Source organism: Melanerpes formicivorus, unplaced genomic scaffold, assembly GCF_026170545.1.
Source record: "Melanerpes formicivorus ecotype bairdi unplaced genomic scaffold, bMelFor1.0.p_v2 SCAF_2, whole genome shotgun sequence".
In the NCBI taxonomy this organism is placed as follows: Eukaryota; Metazoa; Chordata; class Aves; order Piciformes; family Picidae; genus Melanerpes; species Melanerpes formicivorus.
The window spans coordinates 16,655,237-16,669,633 of record NW_027142354.1 but is presented as its reverse complement, the minus strand read 5'-3'; the positions used below and the strand labels follow the sequence as shown (position 1 = coordinate 16,669,633).

The 14,397-nt window shown below is 40.6% G+C and overlaps 1 protein-coding gene across 1 annotated transcript in view; it reads left to right on the top strand.

Moving 5' to 3' along the window:
• The window catches only part of ESR1 (estrogen receptor 1), a 170,239-nt gene that overhangs the window by 68,773 nt on the left and 87,069 nt on the right, over positions 1 to 14,397 (top strand). Inside the window, 1 exon segment of the mRNA XM_068151748.1 lies at positions 13,010 to 13,200. Within this exon segment, the coding sequence (XP_068007849.1) occupies positions 13,010 to 13,200 (191 nt within the window).

Here is a 14,397-nt window from a genome sequence, read left to right as displayed (position 1 = left end):
TAGGTATGTAAGAACACATTTTTCCAGTGCTCCTTACCATAGCAGAATAGAATAGAATAGAATAGAATAGAATAGAATAGACCTGGTTGGAAGAGACCTTCAAGATCATCTTAAACATTAAACATTTCTCAAATTCAGTAAGGGTCAATGCTGTGCCCAGACTTTGTGAAGGAGAAATCTAAGGCACAAGTGCAGCAATAACTGAGAAATTACTAAATAGGGAATAGGAGTGTAAGAATAAAAAAATTACTCTAGGCAATAGAGAAGATTGTAAGTTAAATACAAATCAGTAGAATAATATTTTGCAGAAAAGTTTTTATTCTGTGAACAGAAAACCAGATACTGTTTAAGGATAGACTGGCAAGGCCTCTTTCAGAGTTTTATGTCCACTCAGGGACAAGCAAAGTCAGAGTATCACAGTATCACAGTATCACTTAGGTTGGAAAGGACCTCGAGGATCATCGAGTCCAACCTATCAACACGGACCCCATGACTAGACCATGGCACCAAGTGCCACGTCCAATCTCCCCTTGAACGCCTCCAGGGTCGATGACTCAACCACCTCCCTGGGCAACCCGTTCCAATGATGAATGACTCGCTCGGTGAAGAACTTCCTCCTCATCTCGAGTCTAAACCTCCCCTGGCACAGCTTGAGACTGTGTCCTCTTGTTCTGGTGCTGGTTGCCTGATGAGAGCAGAAAGAGGATGGAAAAGTTAAACAGGAGACTCTGGAAAGCAAACTACAGGCCGAGAGATTGTGTAGCAGGAACCTTACAAAAGCAAAATGTGTACTAAGAGAAAAGCAACCAACTTATTGTCTGGGCTGACTGGAAACAGCTGAGGACAAAAGAGCTTACTTTCCAGTAGAGAGCACTTGGTCTGCACATCAGGTACTCAAGTAGCAAACACTTCATGTAAAAAGGCTGAAATATTGGATATATTGTAAGGTCAAGTTAAAACAAGTTCCTGTGGGGCAGGTCTAGATATACAGCCTTTTAAGTAATACTCTGTCCCTACTGTATTGAATGTTGGTATACAGTGATTGTAGAATATGTAATTTCTGTAGGTCTGTTTATATCACTTTCACATCAAGACTGAATATTGGTAGAGTTAGTAGGAACTTCTACTCTTGCTTAACACTGCAAAACTATACCTATGGATGTATCTGTGGATTATTTTTACTTATTATATACGTATTTATTTTTCTTTGTAAGTGTTATGGTATTTGAACATTTTTCTGTCAAAACCTTTTAAAATTACAATTTCTGCAAAATGAAAGTGCCATATAAATATTTTTCCCTGAAAATAAGAAAGGAGGAATTCTCTGTTCCTCTGTTCTGAAAGTTTTCTTTGCAGAAACTAGATTTTTGTTCTGATGTCAACGTTTTCAAAAGATAAATAAAGGGACAATGTTTTTTCTTCTCTCAGAAGTGAAATTCTGGAAAGAAATATTATGGCATTCATCACTTTTTATGGCTTGCATGGCATCTCTCCATTGGTTCTTCAAAGACTTGGGTTTGGCTCCCATTTTATTTGACAGGTAAAGCATCCTCCTGACACACAGATCCTCAGGGGTCTAATAGAAGAGGTTACTTGCCTTGTAAGAGTTGCAGTCCTAGTCCAGAGAAGAAAAGACAGAAATTATACAAGGCAAGGCCCTACTGATGAATGAAATGTCATAGCCTTAAAGGCATCGCAAAGTAAATACTTGTGGTGTTGGTTGGTGTTTAGAATTTATTTATTTATTTAAACTTGAAATCTAATTATAGTTTCATAGTTTCATAGTTTCATAGTTTCATTCAGGGTTGGAAGGGACCAGAAGGATCATCTAGTTCCAACCCCCCTGCCATGGGCAGGGACACCCCACACTAGATCAGGCTGGACAGAGCCTCATCCAGCCTGCTCTTAAACACCTCCAGGGACGGGGCCTCGACCACCTCCCTGGACAACCCATTCCAGGGTTTCACCACTCTCATGGTGAAGAACCTCCTCCTCACATCTAGCCTGAATCTCCCCACCTCCAGCTTCATTCCATTCCCCCTAGTCCTATCACTACCTGATATCCTGAGAAGTCCCTCCCCAGCCTTCCTGTAGGCCCCCTTCAGATACTGGAAGGCCACAATTAGGTCACCTCGGAGCCTTCTCTTCTGCAGACTGAACAGCCCCAACTCCTTCAGTCTGTCCTCATAGGAGAGGTGCTCCAGCCCTCTGATCATCCTCGTGGCCCTTCTCTGGACACGTTCCAGCACCTCCACATCCCTCTTGTAATAGGGGCTCCAGAACTGGACACAGTACTCCAGGTGGGGTCTCACCAGGGCTGAGTAGAGGGGGAGGATCACCTCCCTCGACCTGCTAGCCACACTTCTCCTGATGCAGCCCAGGATCTGATTGGCTTTGCGGGCTGCAAGTGCACACTGAGAGCTCATGTTGAGCTTTTTGTCCACCAGCACCCCCAAGTCTCTCTCCTCAGGGCTACCCTCCAGCCAGTCACTGCCCAGCCTGTATTTGTGCCTGGGATTGCCTCGACCCAGATGCAGGACCCTGCACTTGCTCTTATTGAACTTCATGAGGTTGGCCTGTGCCCACCTCTCCAGCCTGTCAAGGTCCCTCTGGATGGCCTCCCTTCCCTCCAGCGTGTCTGCTGCACCACACAGCTTGGTGTCATCAGCAAACTTGCTGAGGGTGCACTCAATGCCACTGTCCATGTCCCCCACAAAGATGTTGAATAAGACAGGTCCCAGGACTGATCCCTGAGGGACTCCACTTGTCACTGGCCTCCACTGGGACATGGAGCCATTGACAGCCACTCTTTGGGTGCGGCCATCAAGCCAGTTCCTTATCCATCTAGTGGTCCACCAATCAAACCCATGTGTCACCAGTTTGGAGACCAGGATGTGGTGTGGGACAGTGTCGAAGGCTTTGCTCAGGTCCAGGTAAACGACATCAGTTGCTCGCCCCTCGTCTATTAATTTTGTCACCTGCTCATAGAAGGCCACCAGGTTGGTCAGGCAGGATTTGCCCTTGGCAAAGCCATGCTGACTGTTCCCAATCACCTCTTCACTATTCTTTTGAGTGAGTAGTGACTCCAGGAGGATCTGTTCCATGATCTTTCCAGGCACAGAGGTGAGACTGACTGGCCTGTAGTTCCCTGGTTCCTCCTTCTTGCCCTTTTTGAAGATGGGAGCAATGTTTCCCCTTTTCCAGTCTGTGGGGACTTCACCAGACTGCCAGGACTTTTGAAATATAATAGAGAGGGGTTTAGCAACCTCATCTGCCAGTTCTCTCAGTACCCGTGGGTGTAACCCGTCGGGTCCCATGGACTTGAACACTTTCAGGTTCTTCAGATGATCACGAACCTGATCTGCACTTACAATGGGCAGTTCTTCCTCCCCGTCCCTGGCTTTGACTTCCATAACATCAGGAGTGTGGCTAGAGGCCCTTGCAGTGAAGACTGAGGTAAAGAAGTTATTAAGTACCTCAGCCTTTTCCTCATCACATGTGACCATGTCACCATTTTCCTTTCTGAGGGGGCCCACACCTTCCCTAGTCTTCTTCTTCCCATTAATATACCTGTAGAAGTTCTTAGTATTCCCTTTAATCTCCCTGGCTAGATTCAACTCAAACTCTGCTTTGGCTTTCCTAACCAGGACTCTTGCTGCTCGGGCAGCTTCCTTGTATTCCCCCTGTTCTACCTGTCCTTCCCTCCACTTCCTGTAGAGTTTCCTTTTAAGTAATAGTGTGTCCAGTAGCTCCTTGCCCATCCAGGCAGGTCTCCTAGCATTCTTACCTGCTTTTCTCTTTGTTGGTATACAGAGCTCCTGGACACAGAGGAGGTGGTCCTTGAATACTGACCAGCTGTCCTGGGTCCCTCTTCCCTCCAGGGCTTTGTCCCACGACACTTTGGCTAGCAGATCCCTGAAGCGATCAAAATCTGCACGCCTAAAGTCTAGGGTCGTGAGCTTGGAATACTTCCTCCTGATTGCCCTGAGGATGTTAAATTCAACTGCTTCATGGTCACTGCAGCCAAGGCCGTCTATGAGCCTCACATTGCTTACCAGCCCTTCCCTGTTGGTGAGAACAAGGTCCAGCATAGCACCATTTCTTGTTGGTTCCTCCACCATTTGGAGGAGGAAGTTGTCTTCTATGCAGTCTCTTCTATGCAGTCTCTTTGGACTGACTTGAAATATTATAGTTTTTCTTGTTGCAAGTTCATAGAATTTATAATGAATTTGAACTTGGTAAAAAAATAATGTGGTGGGTTGAAACCACCCCAAAATAAAATTTGCCAGACCAGTCCTTTAGTTGCAAATCTCAGTATGCTTGTGGAACTTGTGGAGCAGGTCAAATGAAAGTAGGATTGTATATTAAGATTAACAGGAGATAAGCAATCATGGAAGACTGGGTTAAAAAGACATAGAGAGAGACAGAAGAGTGGAATCTTCCTGTCCAGGACATGAGGCAAATAAGTAGTGAGGGAGGGAGGGACAGAGGAAAGGTTTTGATGAGGTACCTGCAGGGAGTCTAGGCAAAGGAAAAGTAGCCAAGCAGTCAGGCCAGACACTGGAGGAGAAGAATTTGTCCTTTCTGGGAAGGGAGACTGAAAGGAAGGAAAAGCCCAAAGGTGGACCTCAGTGTGAGGATGTGACAAGAGGATTTGGAAGGGTCAAATGAAAGCATTCAACAAAGAACAGATGTGGAGGATAGAGCAGACATTCCCACTGACTACAGTGGCACCAGACTCTGCATTTACTAGATTTTGCTTCTCCTAAACTGGAGTAGAATAAAGGACCTGAAGTATTACAGCTGTTAGCAGGTATGGCTGATATTCTTCTGCTGCTTGGAAATGAGAGTGATCTCCTGCCATCACTTGCTGTGCTAAGGCAAGTGAAAGGTGTTCCCAGCCTTGATGTTTGTGACTATATATATGAGGCATGAGGGCAATGCTTGATTTTCTAGATATCCTCTTCAGAAGATGAGAAGCTACACACAGAAAAAAAATGTTATTTGCAAACTTGTATTTTTGATAAGTACAAATTAAGATGACCTGTGCAAATTCTTTGGTCCCTTTCTGCCTCTGTGATTATTATAATAATTATTTTCATAATTATAAGGTATTTGTAAGTGGACTGCTGTTTCAATGTATGAGAAGGATCAACTCTGAAATATGTCATGCTTATGTAGATAAACATGTTATTTCCTGCAGATATTAGTAACTAAAAAAGGGAATGAGGCAAAAATTTCAAGAAAGAAGCTGATTGTTGGCCTGAAGTACTAAACTCTCTGCCTAGTCCTGCCACAAAATCTTTGGTGAACTTCAGAAATCATTTAAATCAAGCTCCCCACAAGTAGTCTTGTGTTGTAATTTTCTTTGTGCTGAATGGAAGTCCTACAGTATTGAAGGTTTACCCTTGAAATTGCAGACAAGGGAAACATCACTCTGAACATTCAAAGTGCTATTTAATAGTGGGTACTTATAAAACTCAGGTTGCATGTAACTTGGCATAGACTTTTGACTTTAATTTTCCTCAACCTCAGTTTTTATTCCTACAACTCATAGAGTATTGGGGAAAAAAAGCATTCATTAACACGTGTCAAAACCTGAACTGCCATAGAGGCATGGAAATACTAGAAGGAAATTAATTCTGATGTTAGAGCTGAATTCAGACGGTGTGCTGATAGTAAGCCACCAGACACAGAACAGTCAGGAAAAAAAACAACCCAAAGACAGAATAGCTGCTCATTTAATAAATTCTTTTTATTCTGGCCATTGATGAGCTGTTGCCCTTTGGAAAGTATGATCATATCGTTTAAGACATACATATGCACAGGAGGGATAAATGAAGGTTTCATCCGTACTTACAAGGTGCAGTTCACCCATATGGTATATTTAAAATCATAATCTTCTTTTAATGTGTATTCATATAAAGTAGGTGTGTGGGTGTTTCTGCATTCACCCTATGTACAGAAAGAAATTATTAACCTTCTGTGCATAAGAAAAAAACACAACCAATAAAAAAAATCAGAAAATTGCTGTTGCTTCAGAACTGTTTGAATTCTGAGCTACTATGCAAGGTACAGCTAAGCTACCACTCTTCAGTTAAGACTAATCAAAATGATGCTGTAAGTGAGTTGTAGTTTAGATTCTAACTGCACTGAGAAATAGAATGAAATACAACCAATTTCTCAGTATTTATTGCAGAGACTTTTTTGGTATGAATTTAAATTTGAGACCTGTTGAACTGATAAACAGACTAAGCTCTTTTAATTCCACTTCCTACCCTGTGTACCATCCCCAAGAAAAGCTTCCACATTTGTCAGAAATCTGGGCAAACTTCTATGTTGTCAAGCTGTAAAATCACAGAATCACGTAGAATCACAGAATGTTAGGGTTGGAAGGGACCTTGAAAGATCATCTAGTCCACCCCCCCCTGCCAGGGCATGATCACCTAGAATGAGTCACACAGGGATGCATCTAGGTGAGTTTTGAAAGTCTCCAGAGAAGGAGACTCTGCAACCTCTCTGGGCAGCCTGTTCTGTCACTCTCACAGTGGAAAAGTTTTTCCTTGTTTTCATGTGGAACCTTCTATGCTTCCAGCTTGCACCTGTTGCCCTTAGCTCATATTTATAAACCATGGAAAATCAATCCCAGCAGTAGAAATATGGGAGAGGGAAATATTGAAAACATTCAAGGAGTCTAGGTTGCCTGCCCCTGTCATCACTACAGCTTCCAGGAAATGTGGATAGAGATGCCATTGACTGCACAGTGACAGTGCACAGACACATCTCTCTAGGCTTTAATCCAGTCTGCAAACATTAGTGACAGATGTGAGGAAAATATTAAGTTTGTCAGAATTTTTAAGGGACTGAAAGGATGTGCGTATTTATACCAACTTTAGCAAAGAGCTTTAGTGGAGATTTTTGTTCACACACAGGATGGTTTAGTTTTGACATATTCAATTACAGTATTTCACTCATTTTGAAATAACTTGAGCTAAGGATGAAGGAAGAGTCTAAAACTAATGCCAAAGGGAATGTTTATGTTGAATAAGGAGTTTTAATGAACTAAAAAGATATGCTTTTGTTATCTTTTTGTCAGAGCCTGTCTTCAATGATGACATTTCTTAGACAATACTGAGCTATTTTTCCTGTTACTTTAAATACCAAACAAACTTGTATTTTATTCTGGTTCTAAGGAAAACATTCCAGAGTCCTCTGACTATAAAATGCATTTTCTCATACATTGTGAAATAATGTCAATATTTAAAGGTTATTTTATTATTCAACTTCAGTATAACTTTGGTTAACTTGCTAACAATCAGGGAACAAAGGGAAAACAGTGGGACAAGGAAGGACTGCGTATACATTTGTTATCCAAACAAGGCCAGGCATGGGTACAAACACCAGCACAATGGCTCCTGCTGCTTAAAAGCTTCACTCTCTCAGACATTGTTTGGCCTGAGTTACTTTCTCCCAGGTCACAGTTCAGATAGGAACTATGCAGGGGTTCTTTTCCCTTGGTAGCACAGATGTTTTGGGCAAGAAGAGAGTTTAGCTGTATGAATGGAATTTGCTTAGAGCCCAAGATCAGAAGCAACCTGGAATCACCCCCAGCTGGTCTTCCTCACTGGTGGAAGATCAGCCAAGGAACAATGCCAATTTTGGGTCCTATTTCTGGAACCCACCCTCATTGCTACAGTCCATCTTGTGCCAATGATGGCTGGGACTGGGGCCAGCTCCTGAGCTCACATCCAGCCCAGAATACCCTATGAGTCTGTCTGTTTGATATATAACTCTGTGTAAGACTTTCTCTCTCCATTGTCATGTTTTATTTAGCTTGATTACAACCCTAGGTATTTGGCAATATTTATTTTAAGCCAACATTTTTTTTTTTTTTTGCATGGCATATGTTGTTTTTTCCACATTCATTTGAGCTACTTTCTGAGAGTAGAGCTTTAAGGTGCTTAATGTACTTGGCAACTTTCTGTTTATTTGTATGCTTAGTCATTCCTGTCGCAGTATTTCTTGAGAAGTCTTATTTTCAAGCACTAAATTCTGTTCAAATAATCTTTCTTAAGTATTTTGTTCCATATGGTAATTCACCTTCTAACAGCAAGTTAATTAATGAAATAGTTTATTAACTGAATACTAGAATGGTGTTATAATAAACCCAGTGTTTAGAAAAACATTTGTTCTAAACCTTGACTGTGTGTAAAATGGCCACTGGTTTGGGGTTTTCTTTATGCTGGGAACTTCCATCCATTATGGTACAAAAGATTTAAGAGCTACCCATTGAAATTTTTTGTAAGAAAGTAAATTTAGAAAACTAGGATTTTTCAAGTTGTCTCTTTGTACTGCTTTAATAACTTTTCCCTTAAGCCCTCTCACTTACGAATAAATTGGACCATACCTCAATGTTAGATGGATTATGTACTGTGGGTTTTCCTAAATTCATTGTGCCAGCCAGTCTGATTACTGTAATGTAAAAAAAAATCATTTTATATTATAAAACTGTAATTTCCTCAGGTACACATTGTTTTTTACCTTACAGTCAGCATAGGGTTAATGATCTCTTGGCTGGTTTAGCATTTCAGGTGATGAGTGAATGTGTAAAATACAGTTGTCTCGTTAACACATTTATTGAAGGGCAAACTCAGAGCAGCATAGGTGGAAAAACACGAAAATGACTGTGGAAGACAAGTTTGTCCTGCTTGTAGGTTCCAAAACACTTTTCATTTTGTGTCTGATGTCTGCAGTAAATTATGATTTTTTTTTTTTTCCTTTCTCTCTACAACTACCTGAAGGGAGGTTGTAGACAGGCTGATGATGGTCTCTTCTCCCAGGCAGCCAGTACCAGAACAAGAGGACACAGTCTCAGGCTGCGCCAGGGGAGGTTCAGGTTGGATGTTAGGAAGAAGTTCTATACAGAAAGAGTGATTGCGCTATGGAATGGGTTGCCCGGGGAGGTGGTGGAGTCGCCGTCATTGAAGGTGTTCAGGAGGAGACTTGACGGGGTGCTTGGTGCCATGGGTTAGCTGTTTGGGTGGGTTGGATTGGTTGATGGGTTGGACACGATGATCTTGAAGGTCTCTTCCAACCTGGTTTGGTTTATTCTAATAAAGGCTTATTCTAATCTGTTCTGTTTTGGTGGGAACTTTGGAGGGAGGGCTTTATATAGGGTTTTCTTTCTTTTTGAGTTGTGTTCTTCCCCTTTGGCAAACATAGTGGACAAGAACATTTGGTCTATTTTTTTTTAAATTATTTTTTTATTATTTCTTTGTTTTGTTATTGTTTGTGTGGATTACAAATTAAATGGTTGAAAAGGTTCTGCTATTGTATTTTGGGAATTATGATCTTGCCAAAGCTATTAAAGTTTGGTTAAGTTGTTGCACTATGTTCTGCAGAAGTCTAGCCGTTGAAACCTAAGTAAAAACTGAGTGAAGAGCAGACTTGTTGTTTTTTGTCAGGACACAGCATCAGTGGTCTGTGATGTTCACTAACTGGCAGTTTGAGATGTTATTTTGATTTAGCAAGTTCTGTGTAATGGGATGATCTTTCCCCCAAAAGATTTCCTTCTCACCTCCTCTAATAAGTATTAAAGTTTATTGACAACAAACTTTCACTTCTATTGTATAAATGAAAAGAGGTAGCAGGATGTTATTTCTGGGAAGGATGGGGCTAGAGGTACTTTGATGTGCTTACCACTGTGGTTCACAGAAGCTTGAGTACAATGGCTGCAAGGCTGGTTTGCAAAAGCTTGCTCAAGCGGTGCTCAACTGGCACCGATTTTGGGGGTGGGAAGCCAGCAAGGCCATCCTTGCATTCCTTTAGCTTTATAAAGGTCTGCAGTAATAGATTTATAGCACTCTTTCAATGTAACAAGTTTGTGTGGAGGAAGACAATTGAAGTCTAGGTCAAATATGAAATGCATGGTGATGATGGACCTATCTGAGCAGTGGCATTGCTTTCTAGCATGTCTGTGATCCTTTGTAGCACAGATCCTGTGTGTGCTTGCACAGAGTATGTGGCCCATTGCTTTTGCCTGCAGCCTGTCTCTGAAAAGGTGCCTTGTTTTCTGCCCAAGAATGAACAGAGCCTGTGGAATAGACTCACTACAAGCAGTACAACAAAATATGTTTCTCTTTACTTGTTAGTGCATCTTATTTTCTTTGCAGTGTATGTTTTTCATAAGATGTCGTATCTGCTCTAAATAGAAAAAGTTTTGTCCTTTTTATCCCCCCAGGCTATGTGTTAGTAAATTTTTATTACTCTTAAATATAATTTTGATAAAACTATATTTGTGAACCTACTCTTCATCTGAATGAAGATAGATATTCTGAAAAGATGAAAATTTAGATTATCTGGACTGAGTGATGACTGATGCTTTTGGGGATTTGTTTACTCTGTTTTAGTTTTAGCTATTAATTGAAGCATTGTCTACAATATCCAAGTAAAGAAACTACAATCACTTTAGTAAGAGATACCTGCAAAAATATGTAATTGTTTTGGAACTTGAAGGTTTTTTATTTTACTGTTTTTAAAATGCTTTTTAAAAAAGAAAAATTTAAAGTTAGATTTTGTAGAATTGTAATTTATTTGTACTTCTTATTGATCTGAAAAGAATGTTGGGAGCATTAGCTTGTATAACATACTGGAGAGTATGCTACAGGTTGCATAGGAATTTATCTAGGAAGGTTCTGAAAGTCTCCAGGCAAGGTGACTCTAACACTTCTCTGAGCAGCCTGTTGCCTTGCTGCTTCACCCTTAAAGCAGTTTTCCCCTATGTTTAGGTCAAACTCCTTGTGTTCCTTTTTGTGCCTGTTGCCCCTTGGCCCATCACTGGGCAGCATTGAAAAGAGTGTGGCTGGCCTCTTGACACCTGCTCTTTAGATGCTTAGAGCGCTCATAAGTTTCCCTCTCACTGCAGCACTGAAGAAAGGAGTAAGGCAAAATTAGGCATGTAGAAATATATCTGTAAGAGTGAGCTCCCAGTCCCCTAGGCTCAAAACCAGGATATATTTGAGAAAATGTTGGGACTCTGGGGAGACAAGAGACACCTGTTACTAACCAGCCATTAAAGCATGCATGTAAGCATGTAAGCATGTAAGCAGTAAGATTCTTCATGCTTTAGCTTGTCTGATGCTGTCACAACCAATTGCATTTATCTCTGAAACACTTTGAAGTGTAGGCTCTTACTGGAAAGCATGTTTTGAAAGAGGTATTTGCCTTCCAGGATCAATCCTAGGGTTCAATGCTGGTTCCTCTGACAATTTTACATCCTCTCATCTTTCTGAATATCGTTTACCATGCCTTCAGCAGCCACCCATAATGATCTCCCAGCAGATTCAATGTATGTGAATTCAATGCCATTTACACTATAGATTTTTGTTTTCATTCAGCAGCATAGTGCACATGTGGGTCAAATGTATGCCTTGTATGTCTAGTAGCATGTACCTTATTACTACAACAAAAATTCTTCACCAAATATTTTTAATACCTTCTGACTTTTCTTGTGCTATAAGCACTTCTCAATTTTTATGAAAGTGGTATTATAATGAGAACAGGACTGCTTCATGCAATATTATATCTTTGACAAAGTAAAGAAAGTTTGTTCTCTAATTGGGTAATAATACTTGAAAACAGACTGGTTAATAATTTAAGTGACTTGCAAGTTTAGGTGCAAACATTAAGTGATTTTTGTGTCAGATTCTCAAGCTATCTACTGGTACTGCAGTCTTGTTGAACCCTTTGGTATTCCATTGTAATGTCTTGAGAAAAAACAATATATCAAATAGCTTTTAAAGTATAATGCCTAATAACATCAAGTGGATACAGAGAAATGTCCCTGTATCTTAGTGGTTCTACACCTTTTCAACTAGAACCAGACAAAGGGTGATAAAAAGATTTTATTTTGTGCTCACCTGTAATTTCAAAAGTAGATCTACTCTTTCTTTCCCTCATAGAATCATAGAATTGTTTTGGTTGGAAGAGACCTTTAAGATTATTGAGTCCAACCTTCAACCTAAGACTACCGTGGTCATTAAACCATGTCCCAAAGTGCCGTGTCCACACATTTCTTGAACATCTCCAGGAGTGGTGATTCTGCCACCTCCCTGGGCAACCTATCCAAATGCCTAATCAGTCTTTCTTCCTAATATCATATCTAAACCTCCCATGACACAGCTTCAGTGCATTTCCCCTCATCTTGTCATCTGATACTAGGGAGAATAGACCAACCCCCACCTCACTGCAACCTCCTTTCAGGTAGTTGTATAGAGCAATGAGGTCTCCCCTTTGCCTTCTCTTCTACAACTACAACTCTTCTCTCTACAACTACCTGAAGGGAGGTTGTAGGCAGTGGGGGCTGGTCTCTTCTCCCAGGCAACCAGTACCAGAACAAGAGGACACAGTCTCAGGCTGCGCCGGGGAGGTTTAGGCTGAATGTTAGGAAGAAATTCTTCATAGAGAGAGTGATTGCCCATTGGAATGGGCTGCCCGGGGAGGTGGTGGAGTCACCATCACTGGAGGTGTTTAGGAGGGGACTTGATGGGGTGCTTGGTGCCATGGTTTTGTTGATTAGATGGTGTTGGATGGTAGGTTGGACATGATGATCTTGAAGGTCTCCTCCAACCTATTCTATTCTATTCTATTCTATTCTATTCTATTCTATTCTATTCTATTCTATTCTATTCTATTCTATTCTATTCTATTCTATTCTATTCTATTCTATTCTATTCTATTCTCCAGACTAAACAATCCCAGTTCTCTCAGCCGCTCCTCATAAGATTTATTCTCTAGATCCTTCACCAGCTTTGTTGCCCTTCTCTGGACAAACTTTAGAAACTTACTGAGAGGCCCAGAACTGAACACAGTATTCAAGGTGTGGCCTCGCCAGTGCTGAGTACAGGGGCACGATCTCTTCCCTACTCCTGCTGGCCACACTACTTGCGATACAGGAGTGTATGAGACTTAACCTTGCTGAAATAATTATGCTTATTTTTGCTGTTAACAGGCCAAGCTCTGACAGCAGGCGCCATAACATCCGGGAGAGGATGTCCAGTACTAATGAGAAAACGAGCCTGTCGATGGAGTCAACCAAGGAGACCCGGTACTGCGCTGTCTGCAACGACTATGCTTCTGGCTACCATTATGGTGTCTGGTCTTGTGAGGGCTGCAAAGCTTTTTTCAAAAGAAGTATTCAAGGTAATTAAGTGTTCAAGTAAAATACCTGTACTGTTTACTCTTGAGAACACTGTGTGGCAGCTTAAGATTGCATCTTGATCCCAGGACAATGATTTTTACTGAGATTTCATTACCAGCTGCTGTACTCTCCTTTGTATTGTTACCAAATCTATATTTGGTGAATGCTTCTAGCAGATATGTAATACATTGTTATTTAGTTGGAGATTAACAAGGGAAAGAAAATTTCTATGTTATCTTTGCTTTAGTTATGTCTAATCATGTAGGCAGTGAGAAATCTAATTTAAAAATCCATATTGGATCAAGCTGACCACTCTTTCATGCTATGTGTATCTCATGTCTATGATTAAGTTCTTATCCAAAAAAATTCTGGGTTTTTTTTTTGAGAATTTCCTATCAGATGAAGATTAATTCATGTTGATTGATTTATTAATCTTAATTTAGTGCTCCATTAGGAACATGTTCTATCCCATTCTCAATTTCTTTAAGATGTGAGCTGTCTTTTGAGAATAACTACTGACAAGGAGTATTTCCCTGATGAAATAGAATTTGTGTCTGTCAGCAAAGCAGGACTTTGAACTATGCACAGAATGGTTTATTTCATACTTCTGTGGCTTAAAGCCTACTGTGCAACATATCCAGTGGATTAAAGGACGTCTATCAGAAACAATGTTAATTACTGTGACTGAGATAATTTTTTATTTAAGTCCCAGTCACCCTGTGGAAAGGACACTTCTTTGCTTTATTCAACATCTCCTAAACTAAGTAAGAAGTAATTGTGAGTCTACTGAAAATCTGGGTACTGTTCAGTACCTAAGTCTCATTTGTGAGAAGAGAAGAAAATAAAACACATTTCTTCCTTTTCAAACAGAAAACCTGTGAAGCACTGAGGTCAGTTAGGTCTACTGTTTTTTTAAATCTCGAGGTGATAAATAGGCAAAAAAATACCTGTTGCTCCTTTTAATAAAATAAATATAGTGAAGAAGTTTTTCACCTCATATCACAAGGTGTCACAATTGCCTGTTTTGTTGCATGACTGCCACTGAGGTCAGTTAAATAAGACTTCCATCATTCAGTTTAGAATTTTCCTCACCTTGAATGATTGGCTGTGGACTAGACATCAGTAAATAATTTGAATGACAGCTATTAATTAATAGATAATTTTATTTCTTTTTTTCCCAGAAGTGTCAAAATGATTTT